This window comes from Geotrypetes seraphini, chromosome 8 (assembly GCF_902459505.1).
Source record: "Geotrypetes seraphini chromosome 8, aGeoSer1.1, whole genome shotgun sequence".
Taxonomy (NCBI): domain Eukaryota; kingdom Metazoa; phylum Chordata; class Amphibia; order Gymnophiona; family Dermophiidae; genus Geotrypetes; species Geotrypetes seraphini.
Window position 1 is genome coordinate 155548900 of NC_047091.1, and position 19853 is coordinate 155568752.

At 42.5% G+C, this 19853-nt stretch overlaps 1 protein-coding gene across 7 annotated transcripts in view; it reads left to right on the forward strand.

Annotated features, from left to right (window-relative positions):
- CLIP1 (CAP-Gly domain containing linker protein 1) overlaps positions 1-19853 on the forward strand; it is a 188891-nt gene that overhangs the window by 43316 nt on the left and 125722 nt on the right. For all 7 annotated transcript variants that reach the window (XM_033954228.1, XM_033954230.1, XM_033954231.1 and 4 more), the window contains exons 4-8: positions 1951-2075; positions 8467-8692; positions 16070-16267; positions 17899-18002; positions 18656-18716. In XM_033954228.1, the coding sequence (XP_033810119.1) occupies positions 1951-2075; positions 8467-8692; positions 16070-16267; positions 17899-18002; positions 18656-18716 (714 nt within the window). The remainder of the gene's footprint in view (positions 1-1950; positions 2076-8466; positions 8693-16069; positions 16268-17898; positions 18003-18655; positions 18717-19853) is intronic.

Below are 19853 nucleotides of genomic sequence, written 5' to 3' on the forward strand. Positions count from 1 at the left end.
AGATCAGGGCAGGATTAAGGCATAGGCAAACTAGGCATGTGCTGAGGGGCCCTTTCAGATGTACTAATTCAGAGGCTCCCAAAGTATATTTTGGCCTTAGTAAGTTAGCTGCTGACAGAAAGAAGAATTGGATGGGGGAGATGAGAACCACCACAGCTTTCAGGACAATGCACAGGTGTTAAAGAGAACATTGTCCTCCATTTGACAAGAGGAATTGGTGAGCAGCACTTCTTACCTGTTTCTTCCTCCTCTGCAGTCAGATTCACAGGGGAAAGGAGGGGCATTTGTGGGAGTTTTAAGACATATGCATATTTCAAGTGATGAGGAGGAGGTGTCCAACATGCTGTTTTCCCTAAGGCCCACCAAAGGGTTAATACTCCCCTAATTCTAACAACTATTTAAACAAATTGTAATAATGGTGTTTTAATCAGTTAAATTTAGCACAATATGAACCACAATTTCACACTTCCCTTTTTGTATAGTGGTAGCAAATTAATATTATATACACAAACTTAAATATAAACTTCAGATTTTGGTATATTTGCCATAATTTATGAGCATGATGAAAATAGAAGTATCACAGATAGAATAGACACATGCATTCAGCTCTAAAATCCGTTATAATGTATTAAATGACGCTTCTGTCCTTTTGATGTGATTCTTTTTATTGCTGCTCCTTGTGACCCTAGGCAACTTACTCAATTCTTCATTGCCCCAGGTACGTTAGATAGATTGTGAGCCCACCAGGACAGATAGGGAAAATGTTTGAGTACCTGATTGTAAACCGCTTAGATAATCGTGATAGGTGATATATAAATACCTAATACAATCTAATATAATAAAGCCCTAAGCGCGCATGCGCACTCCCACCTGCGTGCGCCCGTTTTCTGTGCGCTGTAGGGCACCGCAGATAGGAGTGTGCATGCATGAGAATTCCCCCCCCCCCCCCGAGGTGATGTAGGCCTCAGCGGCGGCTGTCGGTGGCTGCAGGCCTCAGCGGCGGCTGTCGGAGGCTGAAGGCCGCCGCGGCTGTTGGCGGCTGCAGAGTCCTTTGCCGCCCTGCCCCCCTTCCCTTCCCGCGGTCCCGACTACGAACCTGGTGATTCCAGCAGCGTGTGCCCTTCTACTTCCCTGATTTGCTCTGCCGCGTCTCTGATGATGTCATCAGGGACGTGCCAGAGTAAATCAGGGCAGTAGAAGGGCCCGAAGCAGCATGTGAAGACTGTTGCACACGCTGCTGGAATCACCAGGTTCATAGTCGGGACCGCAGGAAAGGGGGATGGCAGTGTCAGTCTTGAAACTGTACGAAGGCCAAAAGCATAGCTTGGATGAAAAGTAAGCTTCTGGTTATCAGGGCTACTGAAAGTTTGATAAGAAACTATCTTAGAATTTATTACCAAATCAGTTACTATTGAACACTTTTTCCACCATTATCTTTTGAAATTTATTTTTGTTGTTGTGCAAAGATCTGCAGTGAATTTTGCCATTAATAGTGAATAACTCACTCAGCAAAAACATATTTTGCTGCTCATGTCACATTGCCCGATTCATTAATTAATTTTTTTTTTTTTTTTTGCTCACAGTTCAGTGCAGGCAGCATTCTAATTTTGAAACTGACTCAAGATGAATGGATTGTGGTCCCATTTTGTTTTAGTAGATGGGGAGTGTGCAGAAATTTAGGTGGATATCTTTTGGTGACTTTTTTTGGGAATTAAATCACTGTTTCCCTATGGCTGCGTGAGGAGCAGGCAAGGGGTGGTGGTGGACAGTCGAGGAAAAAGAAAGACAGAAATACAGAAACAGGCTAAGGAGAGAGAGAGAAAGAAAGAAAGACAGACACACACACATATATTCTAGCATCCGTTAATGTAACGGGCTATAAGACTAGTACAATATATACAGAGTTTAGTTTTTATTTACAATATCATTATAAGAATCCTTATTTTACAGGTGGGGGGAACTAAAGCTGGTGTGGTACGGTTCCTGGGTGAGACAGATTTTGCTAAAGGAGAATGGTGTGGTGTGGAATTAGATGAACCTCTGGGAAAGAATGATGGTGCTGTGGCTGGAACAAGGTTTGTTGAACATATGTCTGCTTAATTTAAAAAGAAGGTACCTTTCGGTTGTTCATCAATAATGACAACGGATGAATTTTAAGCTTCTAAAAATCTTTATTTCATAATTTTTCAATTATAACTTGTATCACATGTGGGGAGAGTTAAATATTTACTAGTGCTGATGTTACTCTTGAAAAAACAATGTCATGTGTAGGGGCAAAGTAAAAGCACGAAAAAGATAAATCTCTCAAAATTTTAGTACATTTGATTTAAAATAAAGTGTCTTATTACTATATTTATATACACTCTCTTTCTTAAATAGTCACTGAGGACATTTGTTTCAAAATAGGGATGCAAAGTAATCAAATTGAATGCTATTGTTTGCTAAAATTGGTAGATTTTAATTCAGATGGTTAGCAATTTGAAAACTTAAATGTGTTCTTACGCTGTTTGTGCTTGGAATATATAGACTTTTAATTTTGACAAAGATGGTTGGATTTTAGAACTGATGCCAGTGGCACATCTGAAAGAGAACGTTAGTATTTCAAGTGACATTGATACTTCTCTGGGTATTTGTGGTATCCCAGCTGTAGAACACTAAAACTCACATGACCTCTTGACCAGTGATGAGTTAATTTATATGTGCTTTAGTATCGAGGGATGGTTGGAAAGCCATGCATGTTAGAGAAGTAATATATTTGTTCTATTAGGAGTTGACTATTCCAATGTGGTCTGGAATTTATAAAACATGTATTTTAACATATAGAGAATACACTTCCCCCTTCAAATCCACGGTTTCAGCATCTGCGGATTCAGTTATTCGCAATTTTTAAACAAAATTTTTAAAAAAAAATTTTCAGGCTATTTTAAGTCCTGTAAGCCCCCCCTTAAGCCTTACCTGGTGGTCTAGCGGGTTTTCGGGGCAGGAGCGATCTTCCCACGCTCCTGCCCCGTGCAGATCGCTCATAGAAAATGGCTGCCTGGAGCTCCCATAGTCTCTGGGCCAGGTTTTCAGGATATCCACAATGAACATGCTTATGAGAGATTTGCATACCAAGAAGGCAGTGCAGGCAAATCTCTCTCATGCATATTCACTGTGGATATCCTGAAAACCTGGCCTGCCAGTAGATCTCGAGGCCCGGAATTGAGCAGCCCTGATGTAGAGCATTAACCCCTGGATTCTATTTGGGCATGATCCTGAGTGGAGTGTGCAACTAAATTGGCTAAGGAGCAAGTTAATGCCAATAATTGGGTGCTTACAACCATTCATTGGCCTTAATTGGCAACATTTTGGACTTGTGCACACATCTTGCTAAGCATTATTCTATACCAGTATATCGCAAACTTTGTGCCATGGCAGATTCCAGGTGTGCCGCGAGAAGGAGAGGCACCAGCTGACTGCTTACAGGACGTGCCTCTTGTAGCAAGAGGCACATCCTGTAGGCAGTCAGCTAGCGTCAGCGCCTCCTCCTCCCTGGCACCTCTCCTTCTCCACTGGCAGTAATAGGAGGCTCAGGGCCGTGGCCAGATGTTGACACAATGACATCACATATGCACGTGATGTCATCACTTTGCCATCCATGCATTTCCGTCTGCCCTCCAGTTGCAGCCCCAAGTTTAATAATAATAATAGCTTTATTTATATCCCGCTATACCTTACTGTTCAGAGCGGTTTACATCAAGATAATCAATCAGTAAAAATTTAAACGCATTTATTTTAGTGTGCCGTGGCTTCAAAAAGTTTGCGGCACACTGTTCTATACAGATCCATGTACAGATTATAGGGCGCATAACTCAAAAGGCTACATGACCATGGAAAAGGGTATGGGCAGGTCCCGGGCATTCCTTAAAGATGCACACAGTATTTCAGAATTCTTGGTATCTGCACCAGCAGAATTTATGTTTTAAGTATTTTTATTAAAGTTTTCCATAAAGTGCAAGAACAAACATTCAACCATTAAATTCAAAATCTCTTACATGTGCACTAGCCAAACCCCCCCTCTCCCTCCTCATTTCTTCAGGGTTAGAGTCCAGTAACACATCCGGTGACATGTGGCCATTTTCACAAATTCAATAATTTACCATCCAAAAGTGTTCTCAGATCTGGCAAAATCGACGACCCCGACCCCGGTTCAGTTCACCAACCTGTCTCTGCTCCAAAGTGGCATGTATGATCATCAAGGATCTCCACTGACTGTTTGAGGGCAGGTCCCGGGACAACCAGTTGGTCAGAATTGCTTTCTGGCCCATTAGTAACACTCTTGACACAAAGGCTGTCATCCCCTTTGGTTTCGGCGCTGTTATAGTATAATATCCAAATAACGCTTTTGGCGCAGGAACCCAGTGCCGTCCCCAAAGAGAAGTTGTATAATTACCAAGGGAAATCCAAAACTGCTGAATGCGTGGACAAGTCCAAAGCATATGTCCCAAAGAAGCATGTGCTTGATCGCATTTGGGACAATTATGATGTTGAGTGATTCCCATCCGGGATGCTCGCTCAGGGGATATGTAGAGCCGCAGAACAATCTTCAATTGTAATTCCCAGTGAATAACATTAGAGGACACCTTCTTGATATTTTTGAGCACATGTTAGAAACATAGAAACATAGAAAGATGACGGCAGATAAGGGCCATAGCCCATCAAGTCTGCCCACACTATTTACCCACCCTCTTAAATCTACTGACCCCCTAAAGAATAATTGTAATTATACTGTCACTCTACTTACCCGCTCATTCAGTCCTAGTGACCCTATCCCTTGGCATGACCTCGTAGGGATCCCACATAGGTATCCCATTTGTTCTTGAAGTCTGAGATGCTGCGTGCCTCGACCACCTGCACTGGAAGCTCGTTCCAATGCTCAATCACTCTCTCCGTGAAGAAGTATTTCCTGGTGTCTCCACGGAACTTCCCTCCCCTGAGCTTGAGCGGATGTCCTCTTGTGGTCGAGGGTCCCCTGAGAAGAAAGATATCATCTTCCACCTCTACCCATCCCGTGATGTACTTAAATGTCTCAATCATGTCTCCCCTCTCCCTACGCTCCTCGAGAGTGTAGAGCTGCAATTTGCTCAGTCTTTCTTCGTACGGGAGACCCTTTAGCCCCGAGACCATCCTGGTAGCCATCCGCTGAACCGATTCAACTCTGAGCACATCCTTACGGTAATGTGGCCTCCAGAATTGAACACAGTATTCCAGATGCGGTCTCACCATGGCTCTGTACAGTGGCATCATGACTTCAGGTTTCCTGTTGACGAAGCTTCTCTTGATACAGCCTATCATTTGCCGTGCTTTAGATGAAGCCTTCTCCACTTGAGTGGATGCTTTCATGTCCGCACTGATGATTACTCCTAAGTCTCGTTCTGCCGTGGTCCTGGCTAAAGTTTCTCCATTCAGGGTGTAAGTTCTGCAAGGATTTCCGTTGCCGAGATGCATGACCTTACATTTCTTGGCATTGAAGCCCAGCTGCCAGATCAAGGACCAACTTTCTAAAGTACGCAGGTCTTGCTCCATAGCATCCTGAAGATTATAGCCGTTTACTACATTGCATAGTTTGGCGTCATCAGCGAATAAGGTTACCTTGCCTTGGAGCCCTTGAGTCAGATCCCTAATGAATATGTTGAAGAGGAGTGGGCCCAGGACCGAACCCTGTGGCACTCCGCTGGTCACCTCTGACATTTTAGAAAGGGTACCGTTGACCACCACCCTCTGAAGTCTGCCACTAAGCCAATCTTTAACCCATGCAGTTAGAGTCTCTCCTAATCCCATAGATTTCATCTTGTTCAGCAGCCTGCGGTGTGGGACGCTGTCAAACGCTTTGCTGAAGTCCAGGTACACGACGTCCAGGGACTCTCCTGAGTCTAGTCTTCTTGTTACCCAGTCAAAGAAGCTTATTAGATTGGACTGGCATGACCTACCCTTGGTGAATCCATGTTGGCTGGGATCCCGGAGATTTCCCTCATTCAGGATCGTATCTAATTTATACTTAATTAGTGTTTCCATGAGTTTGCACACTATTGAGGTGAGGCTTACCGGTCTATAGTTCGCAACCTCAGCCTTGCAACCCTTTTTATGTAGAGGAACGACGTTGGCTGTTTTCCAGTCCAACGGAACTTTCCCCGTACTTAGTGAGAGATTGAAGAGCACCGCCAACGGTTCTGCCAGGACATCTCTCAATTCTCTGAGCACTCTTGGGTGTAAATTGTCCGGTCCCATGGCCTTGTTTACCTTTAGCCTTGCCAGTTCGTTGTAGACGTCCCCAGGAGTGAACTCAAAGTTCTGAAACGGGTCATTCACGTCTTGTATTATCATCAACTGTGGTCCGTGTCCCGGTGCTTCGCAGGTGAAGACTGAGCAGAAATATTCATTTAGTAGTTCTGCTTTTTCTGAATCCGCCACCGCGTAGTTTCCGTCCGGTTGTCTAAGGCGTACTATACCGTCTGTGTTCCTTTTCCTATCGCTGATATACCTAAAGAAGGATTTGTCCCCTTTTTTAATGTTTTTTGCCAGAGTTTCTTCCACTCGACGTTTGGCCTCCCTAACTGCTGTTTTGACCGCTGCCGATCTGGTCTTATATTCTACTTTAGTTTCTCTTCTCTGGGTGCGTTTGTAGGAAAGAAATGCTTTTTTCTTCTCCTTAATGAGGAGTGAGATCTCTTCAGTGAACCATTGGGGTTTGTTGTTTCTTTGCCGTTTATCTACTGATTTTATGTAGCGATTAGTTGCTTCGTGTATGGATGATTTCAGGTACGACCACATAGTTTCCACATTGCCGGTCTCTGCTTGGTCCTGTAACGTCTGATGAACGTGATCTCCCATACGTGCGAAGTCGGCGCCCCGAAAGTTGAGCACCTTTGTTTTTGTAATTGATTTAGGGGATCCTTTCCCAATGTTGAACCATACCATGTTATGGTCGCTGGAGGCTAGCGTATCTCCTACCGAGACCTCTGAGATGCTTTCCCCGTTTGTGAGTACCAGGTCTAGGATCGTCTGGGCCCTAGTGGGCTCCGTTACCATCTGTCTGAGATGTACTCCTTTTATGGAGTTCAGAAGCCTCCTGCTGCTGCTGGTTGCTGCTGAAAATGTGTTCCAGTCTGCGTCAGGCATATTGAAGTCCCCTAGCAGCACAGTGTCACCCCGTAGAGTTATATTCTCTATGTCTTCAATTAATTCTGCGTCCATGTTTTCCGGTTGTCTTGGAGGTCTGTATACCACACCAAGATACAGGCATTTTTTACTACCTCGTGCCAGGTTAACCCAGAGGGACTCCCCGGTATACTTGACATCAGTGATCCTGGTAGTTTTGATGTCTTCCTTAATGTATAGTGCTACCCCTCCACTTAACCTGCCCTCTCTATCCTGACGAAGTAGATTGTACCCCGGTATAGCCATATCCCACCCATGTTGTATCTGTTGTGCTGTCAAAGAACATTGCAAGTCTTCTGCCCAGGAGGTTGCCAAAATGTCCAAATTCGGACCCAGTTGGCATTCCCGGATGCTTTGTAGGTGAAAGCGAAGTGGTATCCTCTGTTGTGCTGAAAGACTAAAGAGTTCAGAGAGTGTTTCTCGGCTATCCCAGCAGCATTTATAGCAGATTTCAGCATGCGTACTCCAGTGCCCAGAGTTTGGCACGAGATCCACGGAAGCACGGAAACTTAAGGAGAGCACACCCTTTATAGAATAACGCTTCATGATGTATTTTTTCAGCACCCAAATTTGGACGCCATTTGCTGAATCCTACCCCTAAGCTTGTTTAATGTTGCAGCCCCCTTGTAAAATCCAACAGGTATAGGATGCAAACTGCAGTTTGTTTCACCCTGTCCCAAGGATTATCCCATAGAAAGGAGACGAGAGGATTACAAATTAGGGTAGAAAATACAGTGGTACCTCGGTTTACGAGTGCACTGGTTTGCGAGTGTTTTTGCAAGATGAGCAAAACATTTGCAAAATCGGTGCCTCGCAAACTGAGCTTGCCTCGATGTACGAGCTCCTCCCCCTGCGATCCGGCACCTCCCCCCCCCCCCCCCCCCGCACACACCGCGATACGGCACCCCCCACCCACTCGAACACTTCGCTTACCCTCCATCTGGCACCTGGCACCAACGCACAGGACATGCCGGTGCAGGTGCTCGAAGATCTGCAGTCCTTTTTGGTTTACAAACATGCTTCTGGAACGAATTATGCTCGTAAACCAAGGTTCCACTGTACAGGAAATTGTAAATGAAAGCTCATTGTATCATAGCCTTGAGAGAGGCTGATTTTGGTTGGAGTTGAAAGCCCAAAAGAACTGGGTCGAAAGTGTTAAAAAATATATATATATATTTTATTTTTTTTTTTTTTGAAGGATTTTTTGGTTGAGTATTTTCATTGAGAGGATCCCCTGGGGTGTGTTGTTGTTGGTTTTATTTCCCAAAGGTATTTTCAGTGCCAGACAAAATACGGTTTGTTTGCACCTGTACACAAAGTAACGAAGATTGGATTCCCATCAACTACACCAGCTAAAGCAAAGACAGCTGTAAGAAAAATGGTTACTACCCCTTCAACACCATCTGCCCTGAAACGAAGTCCAAGTGCCTCTTCCATTAGTTCCATGAGTTCTGTGGCATCATCAGTAAGCAGCAAGCCTAGTCGCACAGGACTGGTGAGTTTCAGTTTTCATCCATATGTAAGGACCAGTGATCATTTTAGTTTGGACTTTGTAGTCAGTGACGCATCAATTCATGAGCCTCCTTCCCTGCAACCCATGAGTAGGGTGAAATGGTTAAATAGGGAAGGTGGTTTACCATTTCAAATAGTGCCGCAACAAAGGGGCACACCTTGAAACTAGTAGATAGCAGATTTAGGACAAATCAGAGAGAGCGTTTTTTTCACTTGGCATACAGGTAAGATATAGGGCTCCCTTTACAAAAGTGCGCTAGCGTTTTTAGCGCACGCACCGGATTAGTGTGCGCTACCCGAAAAACTACTGCCTGCTCAAGAGGAGGCGGTAGCGGCTAGCGCACATTAAGGCCTTAACGCATCTTTGTAAAAGGAGCCCATAGAGTTTCAGTGGAAGATGTGGACAAGGCTATTAATATTGCTAGATTTAAAAGGGTTTAGGCAATAATCTAAAGGAAAAGTCAATAAATATTAGCCATATAGGCTTAGGAAGGCTTTTTCTGTTACTGGGAATGAGCAATAAAAATAGGGTTTACTCCCTGGGATCCCGCTAAGACAGGATGTTGAACTTGATAGACCTTTTATTGAATCACTTAGAAATGCTAATAAGCGTATTTGGCACGTCAATGAGGGCTTAGAGCCAAATATCTTCTAATAATAATAAACTTCTATTTATTATGACAGGGGTTACCATACAACATATTTTGAAGAACTGGAAAAATTGGGACCGGTTGAATTATAATTTTTGGTCAAATTCTTTATGCCACATTTTTAAAATGGAGAGAGGGACATTTTAGGAAATTTAAGGATGTTTGGGAGCCATTAACAAAATTTTGTAAAGAATGATTATTATTTTTCCCCTTTGAATATACACGTCCAAATTGGGGTAGGGGAGAATACTTTGTTTTTACATGTGGTTGAGGACAATTGCTGAGTATACTGGGGGGAGGGATATAAATATTTGATATGAAATATACTTTGATAGAATATTAAGTGATGTTAAAGTGTAAAATGTTTTTATGTTTATGTTGCACTTATTGAAGGTTTTAAAATGGATAAAGAATATAAAAAATAAAACTTGAAACCCAATATGGGATTTCTTATGTACTTCAGATATCCTTCTTTCTCCTGAATATTCTATGATTCTTTCCACCCCTAATAAGAAGATAAGCATCACCTCTGCCGAGTCAGACCATAGGTCCATCATGCCCAGCATTCCGTTCCGCGGCGGCCCCCCAGGTCAATGACCTGTAAGTGATCTAATGCTCTAAAGCAGTTTGTACTGTATTGTAGCCCTCTAATTGTACCCTTCAATCCCCTTTTCCTTCAGGAACTCGTCCAATCCCATTTTGAAACCCAAAATCGTACTCTGCTCTACCACCTCTTGTGGAAGCGAGTTCCAGGTGTCCACCACCCTCTGAGTGAAGAAGAACTTCCTAGCATTTGTTCTGAATCTGTCTCCCTTCAATTTTTTGAGTGCCCTCTAGTTTTTGTTGCCCCCGCCAGCCTGAAGAATCTGTCTCTCTCTACCTTCTCTATACCCTTCATAATCTTGTAAGTTTCTATCATATCCCCTCTAAGTCTCTGCTTTTCCAGGGAAAAGAGCTCCAGCCTCTCAGCATATGGAAGATTTTCCATGCCCTTTATCATTTTTGTTGCTCTTCTCTGGACCTTCTCGAGTATCGCCATATCCTTCTTAAGGTACGGCAACCAGTATTGAACGCAGTACTCCAGATGCGGTCACGCCATCGCCCTATACAGCGGGAGGATAACCTCCTTGGTTCTAGTAGTGATACCTTTTTTATTAATGCCCAACATTCTGTTCGCCTTTTTTGGGGCCGCTGCGCATTGTGCCGCTGGTTTCATTGTATGGCAAGTAGCTGTACCTGTGTACTGGCAGTCATCTTAGCTCCTTCCTTCCCTGGATCTAGGCCTGGCACATCAGATCTCTCGTGCTACAACACAAATGCTTTGGATGACCTCAATTTTTATTAGCCCTATTTAGTTTAAAATTTTAGGTCGACATTTAATACTAATTATATTAATAATCTTTATTTTAAAAATGTATAACACATACAACATTGAGGCAATCATACAGATTTCTCAAATGAAGTGTGTCGCTCTTAAATAAATTGCCTTAAATCGGGGGTGTCCAATCTTTTGGCTTCCCTGGGCCGCATTGGCCGAAAAAAATGTTTCTGGGGCCGCACAAACGCTGCAGCAAGACAGGGGAGGGAGCCGGCAAGACGGTAAACACCCGTGGGCAGCAGAGGAAAACACTGCATCATCCTCGACCGGGGCCGCACAAAATACTTCACGGGGCTGCAGGTTGGACACCCCTGCCTTAAATGATCATACATTGTATATAATTTTATAGTGTTGCTACATGCACTGTTCTGTAAGATATGCATATTGATTGTTGTTCAAAGCAGTCACCACTTAATTTTAAATGCATAAAGAGTATATATATATATAAACTCTTACAGTATGGATGTTTGGCTCCAAGATAGTTCATAATGTTATAAGTGAATCCACATATCAGGTCTACAATATTATTTGTGGTGATGGTAAAAATGGGGTCCAACCTTTGACCACTTTATAAGCTTTTTAATTTTGCTTGATAAAAATGGTTCTATGCCACCTTTTCTGCAAAAAATAAACAGGCCAAAGCACTATACCCAAAACTAATCAAGGAGACATCCAAAAAATGAACTTCTTTTAAAATAGGAAAACCAACAGTCACCAAGAGCATACATTCACAATAAAATCAAACATTATAGAACCTGAAAAGTCAATATTTCATTTCCCATGCAAATGTTTTATTAAATTATGAGAGCTAGAGAACTAACGGGTCCTTTTACTAAAGCCCACAGTTCGGGCCAAAGCGGTAAATACTCCAATGCCCACGCAGCACTTAGCTATGTAGCTTTATAAAGGGGAGGTGTAAAGCTTGGGTTTTTTGGTTGGGTTTTTTTTGTTAGTCATTATGAGGGCCCTTGGCTTCATATAAACTGTAGCCGCCTATAATATGTTTTAGTACAGAAGGAGATATTGCTTATAACGGGCTTGTCCAAGTTCAGTCATTGACTGGGTTTTCAGAATATCGTTAATGAATATGCATATGAGGGATTTGCATGTCTACTACATCCATTGTATGCAGATCTCTTACGCTTATACATTAGAGAGATTCTGAAAACCTGGACTATCTGCAGCCCTCAATCTCTGAACTTGCACAAGACTGTTATAAGCAATAACTCGCATTGTATTGAAACATATTATAGGGGCTACAGTTTATATGGTGCTAAGGGCCCTCACGATAACTGTAGCAAGAAAACAAACAAAAAAGGTAGTTCTCTAGCTCTCATAATTTAATAGACTATTTGCATGAGAATTGAAATATTGACTTTTCAGGTTTTATAATGGCATATTTTTAACAAAGCAAAACTAAAAAGTTAGTTTTCATTGCTGATAATCAGAGAGATTTCTGTTTGCATTACAATATAAGGTTAAGGATACCTATCGATGTTTGTTTTAGGTGATTTGTACTGTTTACTAACAGATTCATTTGTGAGAAAAATATAGGAATTTCTATAGCGTCCTTCCACTATTCCAGACTAGTGGGGATAGTCTTGTCCATTGACCAGCAGGTGGAGATAGAACTTGCAAAGAAGTGCTGCCACATGTAGGTCCTACCCGATTACAGCCGTTAAGTATATTCCGTCTCCAAGCAGATGGATGGTTGTGACTATCAGCTCTGGATTCTGGATAGGCCTCTCCTGGTCCAGTTGAGCTTTCTTAGCATGGCCCTTCAGGGTACATGCTTGGTGGTGCCAGCTTCTGCCTCCTACCTCTCCTCTTCTTCCCCATTTCTACTTCTCCATCTAAGTGCCATCAGCTCTGCAGCCTCTTCCACGGAAAAGAAAACTAGCTTTATTAAGCCTCTTGGTTACCTTACGGTTCAAGGCGGATTACACATGAATTGTCATGATGTTACAAAATACATTCGGTGGATTACAAGAGAATTGTCAAGATACTAGTAAATGTCTAATGAGTGCTATGTAGATGGTGTTTTGGGTGAAGTTTGTTGGGGGTCTGGATCTTTTATAAAGGTTTAATGTACTTTTTGAAGAGTAGGGTTTTTGTTTCTTTTTTGAAGTTTTTGTAGTTTGTGGTTGAGGATAGCAGATTTGTGAGTTGTCTTTCCAGTTTTACTGCTCTGGTGGCTAGTAGGTTGTCGTACATTCTTCTTCGTTTGACATTTTTGGTAGGTGGGTGTGTGAATAGTGTGTGGGTTCTTCTGTGTCTGGTTGAAGTAGTTTGAGTTAGTCGGTTGTTCCAGTAGGTTGGGCTGCAATTTGAAGTGTACTCTTGCTTGTATTGGGAGCCAGTGTGAGTCGTGGTATGCTTCTGTGATGTGATCGTATTTTTTTCAGCGAGTAGATGAGTCTTAGGGCTGTGTTTTGCATTGTTTTTAATTGTTTTATCATGGTTGCTGGGCAGGGGAGATATAGTATATTGCACTAGTCTATTAAGCCTAGGATTAGAGATTGTACTAAAAGTTGGAATTGTTTTCTGTCAAAGAATTTTCAGACTTGTCTTAAGTTTCTCTTAGTTGCAAATTATGTTTTTATTATTTTGTTGATTTGTGGTTGCATGGTACAGCCTCTTTCAATTAGTATTCCAAGGAGTTTTAGCGTGGGATGAATGGAGTATGAGATCGAGTTTATTACTATGTTTGTTAAGATTGGGGTTTTGCTGTTTTTTAGGAGGATGAAGTTTGTTTTGCCCGGGTTAAGTTTTAGTTTGTGCTCTGTCATCCATGTTGCTACTGTTTCAAGTGTTTTGTGTATTGTGCCTATCATGGTGGGCTCCAGTTGATCGAAGGGGAGGAGAATGGTGATGTCATCTGCATAGCTGTAGGAGGTTAGGCCATGTTTGTCTAGGTATGAGCTGAGGGAAGTAATGTATAGGTTGAAGAGTGTGGGAGATAGAGGTGATCCTTGGGGTACTCCACAGTAGTGCTGTCCGATTCAGAAAAAAAATTTAGATTCAATTCAGCCTATTGAATTGGTTTTTCAATTTGATTCGATTTTCCTGTCCAATTGGGTGTTTTGTTTTGTTTTTTTCAAACATTCTGGTGGGTTTATTTTATAGCCTCTTCACCCCCTTTGCCTTCTCCTAACCACACTGGAGCTTTGGTGTAAACAAAATAAACAAACAAAAAAGACTTTTCCTCTTTCTGTTAAATCCTAGCTCACGTTTGCGGTCTAACACCAGCTCTGGCAGAATACACGATTCAAATCTGACATATTGTAATCACAAAACAGAAAATAAAATTAGTTTTTCTTCCTTTTGTTGTCTGGTCATTATTCAAATCTTGTTGGTCCCAGGCTCTGGTTGTCTTCTGATAACTTGCTTGCCAGGGTCTCCTTCCTTCTCCGTGCTAACCATGCATCTGCCATCTCTGTCCTCCCTTCCATTTCCCTTCCCTCCCCCGAGGTCTGTCATCTTTCCTTTTTTTCGTCTCCCTCCCCAGATCCACCTTTTCTTAACTACCCTTTCATCCAGCATCTCTCCCTCCTTCCCCACCACCCCAGGGTCCACCATCTCTCCCTTTCTTTTCCCAACTACCCTCCTATCTAGTATCTCTATCCCCCCCTCCACAGTACACCATCCCTTGTGTCCAACTTCTCTCCCTTTCTGTTCCTTCCCTCCCTAAATCCCATTGTCCATCATCTATCTCCCTCTCCTCTATTTTTAGACCCATTATTTCTTCCCCCCCACAAAGTCCGGCATATTCACGTCTCTTTGAACCTCCCTTCCCTCCCTTCCTCCTTGTACTTCTACACCAGGGCCCCCCTCCCCTGAAAGTCTGTCCCCCCTGAAGGCCTACACTTCCCCTTAAAGGCCTACACCCCATCCCTGAAGGCCTGTCCCCCATCCCTGAAGGCCTATGACACCATCCCTGGCCTGTCCCCCCCCTTTTGAAGGCTTGTCCCCCCCTTAAAGGCCTGCCTGTCCCCCCGAAGGCCTGTGCCATCATCCCTGGCCTGTTCCCCCCTTTGAAGGCCTGTTCCCCCCTTTGAAGGCCTGTTCCCCCCTTAAAGGCCTGTTCCTCCATTAAAGGCCTGCTCCCCCCTTAAAGACCTGTCCCCCCCTTGAAGGTCTGTTCCCCCCATGAAGGCCTGTTCCCCCCCCCCCCCATGAAGGCCTGTTCCCCTCCCTTGAAGGCCTGTTCCCCCCATAGATGGCCTGTTCCCTCCCCCTTGAAGTCCTGTTCCTCTCCTTGATGGTCTGCACCCCCCCTTGTAGGTCTGCACCCCCCCTTGAAGGCCTGTCCCACCCCCCACTCCGAAGGACTGCGCACTTTCCCCCCCCCCGGGGGAAGGCCTCAGTGTTCCCCTTGGCCTCCCCGCACCATTTACCTTATAGGTGCAGCCTGCAGAGAAGATCGCGGTTATTACGTCTTTGCAAACTGCTTTGAGCTGTTTCCTCTGCTGCAGTCCCACACCTGTCCTTTCTTCTGAAGATGATGTCAACATTTCACCTTAATCAATTGGTAGAGCTTTCTTTCTTTCGAGAAGAAGATTGCGGTGCCCGGTTCAAGAGCCTGTTTCTCCTGGACGTGCATTGAGCTCTTGTCAGATATTTGGAGGTCACCAATGACTTCCAGAGGTCAGATCCGGAGGCTGTTGGTTATTTGCGCCACCTGGTTGTCTATTCATTCCTTTGGCAGCCATTACTGGATGGATGTTGGGGCACGTTTGGATGCTTGGTTTGGAGTGGAGGTGTTGCAGGCAGCATCTCCAGTGGTCCTACCCTTGATAGGGTCTACCTTTGGACATCCCACTAGTCTGAAATAGTGGGAAGGACACTATGGAAGGAGAAATTATGTCTCACCTAATCATTTTCTTTCCATTAATCCTTCACGTTATTCCAGAAGCCCTCCGTCATTCTGTGCTTCTGGGCTAGAGTGCTGTTAGCCTTTACATTCGTTACATATTTGCCTCTGTGTGGACTGAGTCCATCTCCACTTAAAAAAAAAAAAAAGGAGCAATTAGGAACTTTAATTGTGGCAGAGGCAGCATGAGCACAGGTGGTGGTAGCAGGTCTCTTCCTAGATTCATTCTGCTTATCAATGAAAATACTGAAGGGCTATGGTCTGTTAGGACCTATATGTAGCAGCTTTTCTTTGTGAGTTCTATCTCCACCTGCTGGTTAATGGATAAGACTATCCCTACTGGCCTGGGAATAGTGTGATGGACTAATGGAAAGAAAATGATCAGGTAAGACTAATTTCTCCTTTTTTTTTTTACATGCCAAATCAAATCATCTGTGCTTTGTTCAATTTGTTTTGAAGTTGACAGAAACTTCCTCTCGCTATGCACGAAAAATTTCTGGTACCACAGCTTTGCAAGAAGCTCTCAAAGAGAAGCAGCAGCACATTGAACAACTCCTGGCTGAAAGGGACCTGGAGCGCGCTGAAGTTGCTAAGGCAACCAGTCATGTGGGAGAAGTGGAGCAGGAGCTGGCAGTGATTCGAGATGGTCACGATCAGGTATGTGCATGTTTACAGTGAATTATAGGCTAGATATAAATGGTGTGTTTTTGTCACAAAATCTGTAAAAATGGCAGTTTTGTACTGAAATTGGTGCTATTTTAAGGCAATGTTTCTCAGCTTAGCCATTGAATACCCCCTGATCAGTCTGGGTTTCAGTATATCTACAGTGAGAGATTTTCATGCTTTGCTGTCGTCAGTTGTCTGCAAACACTATCTCACAAATATTCATTTTACATATCCTATAAAACCAGAAGTAATCAAGGACTGAGGTGAGAAATAGTTTTAAAGGCTAAAATAAGGGCTAACTTAGACTGCTCTGGAAAAAAAAAATGGAACCAGTTAATCTTAGGTTCTTTGTGATCCAGTAGAGTATGTGGTATGTATGCTTGTAGTTGTGATGTTCTCAAATTGTGCAAGTAGTGGTATAAAACTAAAAAATTAAATGGTTATCTATTAATTAAATATACATGCACAGAACCATTAGAAAAGTCAAAAAGGGCAGTAGACTATATCCTAATTAATTATTTTATTGAATTTTATGTATAGGGACAAGCCTCAGATTATGGAGTAAATCTCCTCATACTGGGGTTTCTTCAAGAGAAAGAAAACCAATCTTCTCTTACTCCTCATAACATCACCGGCTTTGTCCCAACCTCCCTACCAAATGAATTAATGTTTAATGTTATAATCTACTTCCAACACTTAAAAAAACTAGCAATCAATCAGCTTGTCCCCAACAATTATAAACACTTGGAAACACTAGGGGCTCCTTTTACTAAGCTGCGATAGCGGTTTTAGTGCGCACGCTAGACCTTAACACCAGCATTGAGCTGGCATTAGTTCTAGCCGCTTAGCGCGCACTAAAATCCTGCGTGCGCTAAAAACGCTATCGCAGCTTAGTAAAAGGAGCCCTAGGTCAGTGTCCCTGCCTAACAAAAATGCCTATAGATTGAGAGCTTTCTGTTACTCTGAACTCTGTGTTTATCCTGTTCCCTCTTTCTAACTCCTAGTCTTATTGTCACCTGCAATAATGATTAAACAACTACAGATAATTCAGAATACAGCTCTGAGACTCGTCTATTCATTGAAAAAACATGATCACATTACTGAGGCATTCATCAATTCTCATTGGCTTCCAATCCAGGAAAGAATACAATTTCATTTCTACTGTATACTATTTAAAACTATAAATGGAGACAGCCCAACCTACCTAAACGACCGCCTCATCCAAACCACCTCTACCAGGCATAGAAAAACACACACCCCATTCACTTACCCCCCCCCCCCCCAATCAAAGAAGTAAAACGGAAAAAACTATACAACGGACTACTGGCCACTCAGGCAGCGAAGATAGACAACCAAGTCTCCAACCTATTGACAACAACCCCAGACTACAAGATGTTCAGAAAGGAAATAAAAACTATACTCTACCATGATAAAGCTTAACCCCCCTCTTACCATCCCCTCCCTAACCCCAGATCCTACTTTTCCCTCTCTTGGAAACCTTCTCTGATCTAACGTTGCAACCCTTCTTCCATAACTCTTTTTGTAATCCGCTTTGAACCGAAAGGTAATGGCAGAATAGAAATCTGTAATGTAATGTAATTAATGTTACTGCTATTCTTTAGTATGTAATGGAAATGGAAGCAAAGATGGATCAGCTGCGGTCTATGGTGGAAGCTGCTGACCGCGAGAAAGTGGAGTTTCTCAATCAGCTTGAAGAGGAGAAGAGGTGAGTGACATCAAAACCATTTCTCACTGAATGCGTTTTTATGTTCTTAGCCATATACAGGTACTCATCGACTTACGACTGCAATTGGTTCCGACTGACAGGTCGTAAGTTGATGGGGATGTAAGTCGGCCTATGTTAGATTAAGGTAAGAATACTGTATTAGACTGGGTAATGATATTGTAATCATCTTAAAGTCATATTTTATCAACATTTTCTTACTTTCTAAGTCAAAACAGCACAATCCCTTTGTGGTGAACATTCGTTGTGGCGCCTCCTTCTCTTTATAGTATTACTGCTGCATAGCGAGATGTGGGAGTGCGGGAGGCTGGCGCTGCCAACAGCTAGCGGGAGAAACTGTCGTAAACGTGTCGTAAAGTCAAACAGTTGTAACTTGCATAGGTCGTAAGTCAATGAGTACCTGTAAATGGTTGAACTTGTTCATATGCTTAACCATGATAATTAAAAGCACTAGGCAGGGAATTGAATTAAAATAGTTTTTGAGAAAAATATTACCGCCTGTGATAAGTTTGGATAATACATGTCAGGAATATTTGCTTTGCATTTTCATGTATTCTTTTAAATTATCTTAGTAAGGAAAGTTTAATTGGTAACTTTTAGCTGCTTTCAAAAATATTTTAATTTATATCTAACAGGAAGGTAGAGGATCTTCAGTTCCGTGTAGAAGAAGAATCCATTACCAAAGGAGACCTAGAGGTAAAACACACCCAGCTTTATAACTTGCAACCTAGATATTCAGGATAATTAGCTTCTGTTATGAAGGAATGGAAGAGAAGTGTTCTGTACAAATTTGTGACCTTGAATGAGGATTCTTAGGAATACTTTTCTTTTTCTGTAGTCTAACAATGAAAGAAGCGCTTCAGTGCGCAAACAGTTCTTAAAATACCTAGTTTATTCAGCATGGTTACTATAGCTGGATGGCTACAGTGGTGGCAGAATAATCACTCAAGGGCCATGTTCCCTCCTTTTCACTGTTCTACAGTGACCCTCGCTGTTGCTTTTTAAAATTCTTTCAAAAAACATATTGGAATAAAAGTTTAATTAAAAATGGTTATAAAACTGGCAGTTTACTTCACAGAATTGTGAACCAGAGCCTTAACTTTAAGGTGAATAATATATACCCCCTCTTCTACGAAACTGCGCTACCAGTTTTTAGCGCAGAGAGCCGTCTGAATGGCCCACGTTTCTCCCAATGCTCATAGCTCAATGAGCGTCGGGAGCAGCACAGGTCATTCAGCGCGGCTCTCTGCGCTAAAAACCACTAGTGCGGTTTCTTAGAAGAGAGGGTTAGTATTTTCTAGAAAGTTATATAGTTTTGGGGGTAGTGTTATTAAATATTTGAGGAAATTACAAAATATTCAATAATTCGGTACACACCTCTGAAAAGATACCTCAATTGCTATGTAAGCCTAGAACTTCATATTTTTTTAAATATTATGTTGTTTGGTTAAAATTCTGCTATAAGTGTGGAAATGATGCATAGCATGTAACATCTCCTAAATGTTTTGTCAGTTTGGTGGTTATAGCTTGTAAGAAAGCAGCAATTCAGTATCTCCCAGCACTGCCAGTTTTATAAAGTGGGTTAAATAAAAGGAAAATGTTGGATGTCTTCCAGTTTTAAGTATGCTTTCAGTCATCTGAAGAATATGAATATGAATTTTATCATAAAATATAGTATAATTAATTCTCTATGAGTAAGGTGAGCCGTGTAAGTCTACCAAACTCTAAACCATTAGAAAAGCTGTTGGCTTTTTCAGTAAGTTTTCCATTCACATAACCTACTATTTTTATTTTTTTTAGTTCAGCTTTTAGGTTTTGTCATTTTTCTTTTTC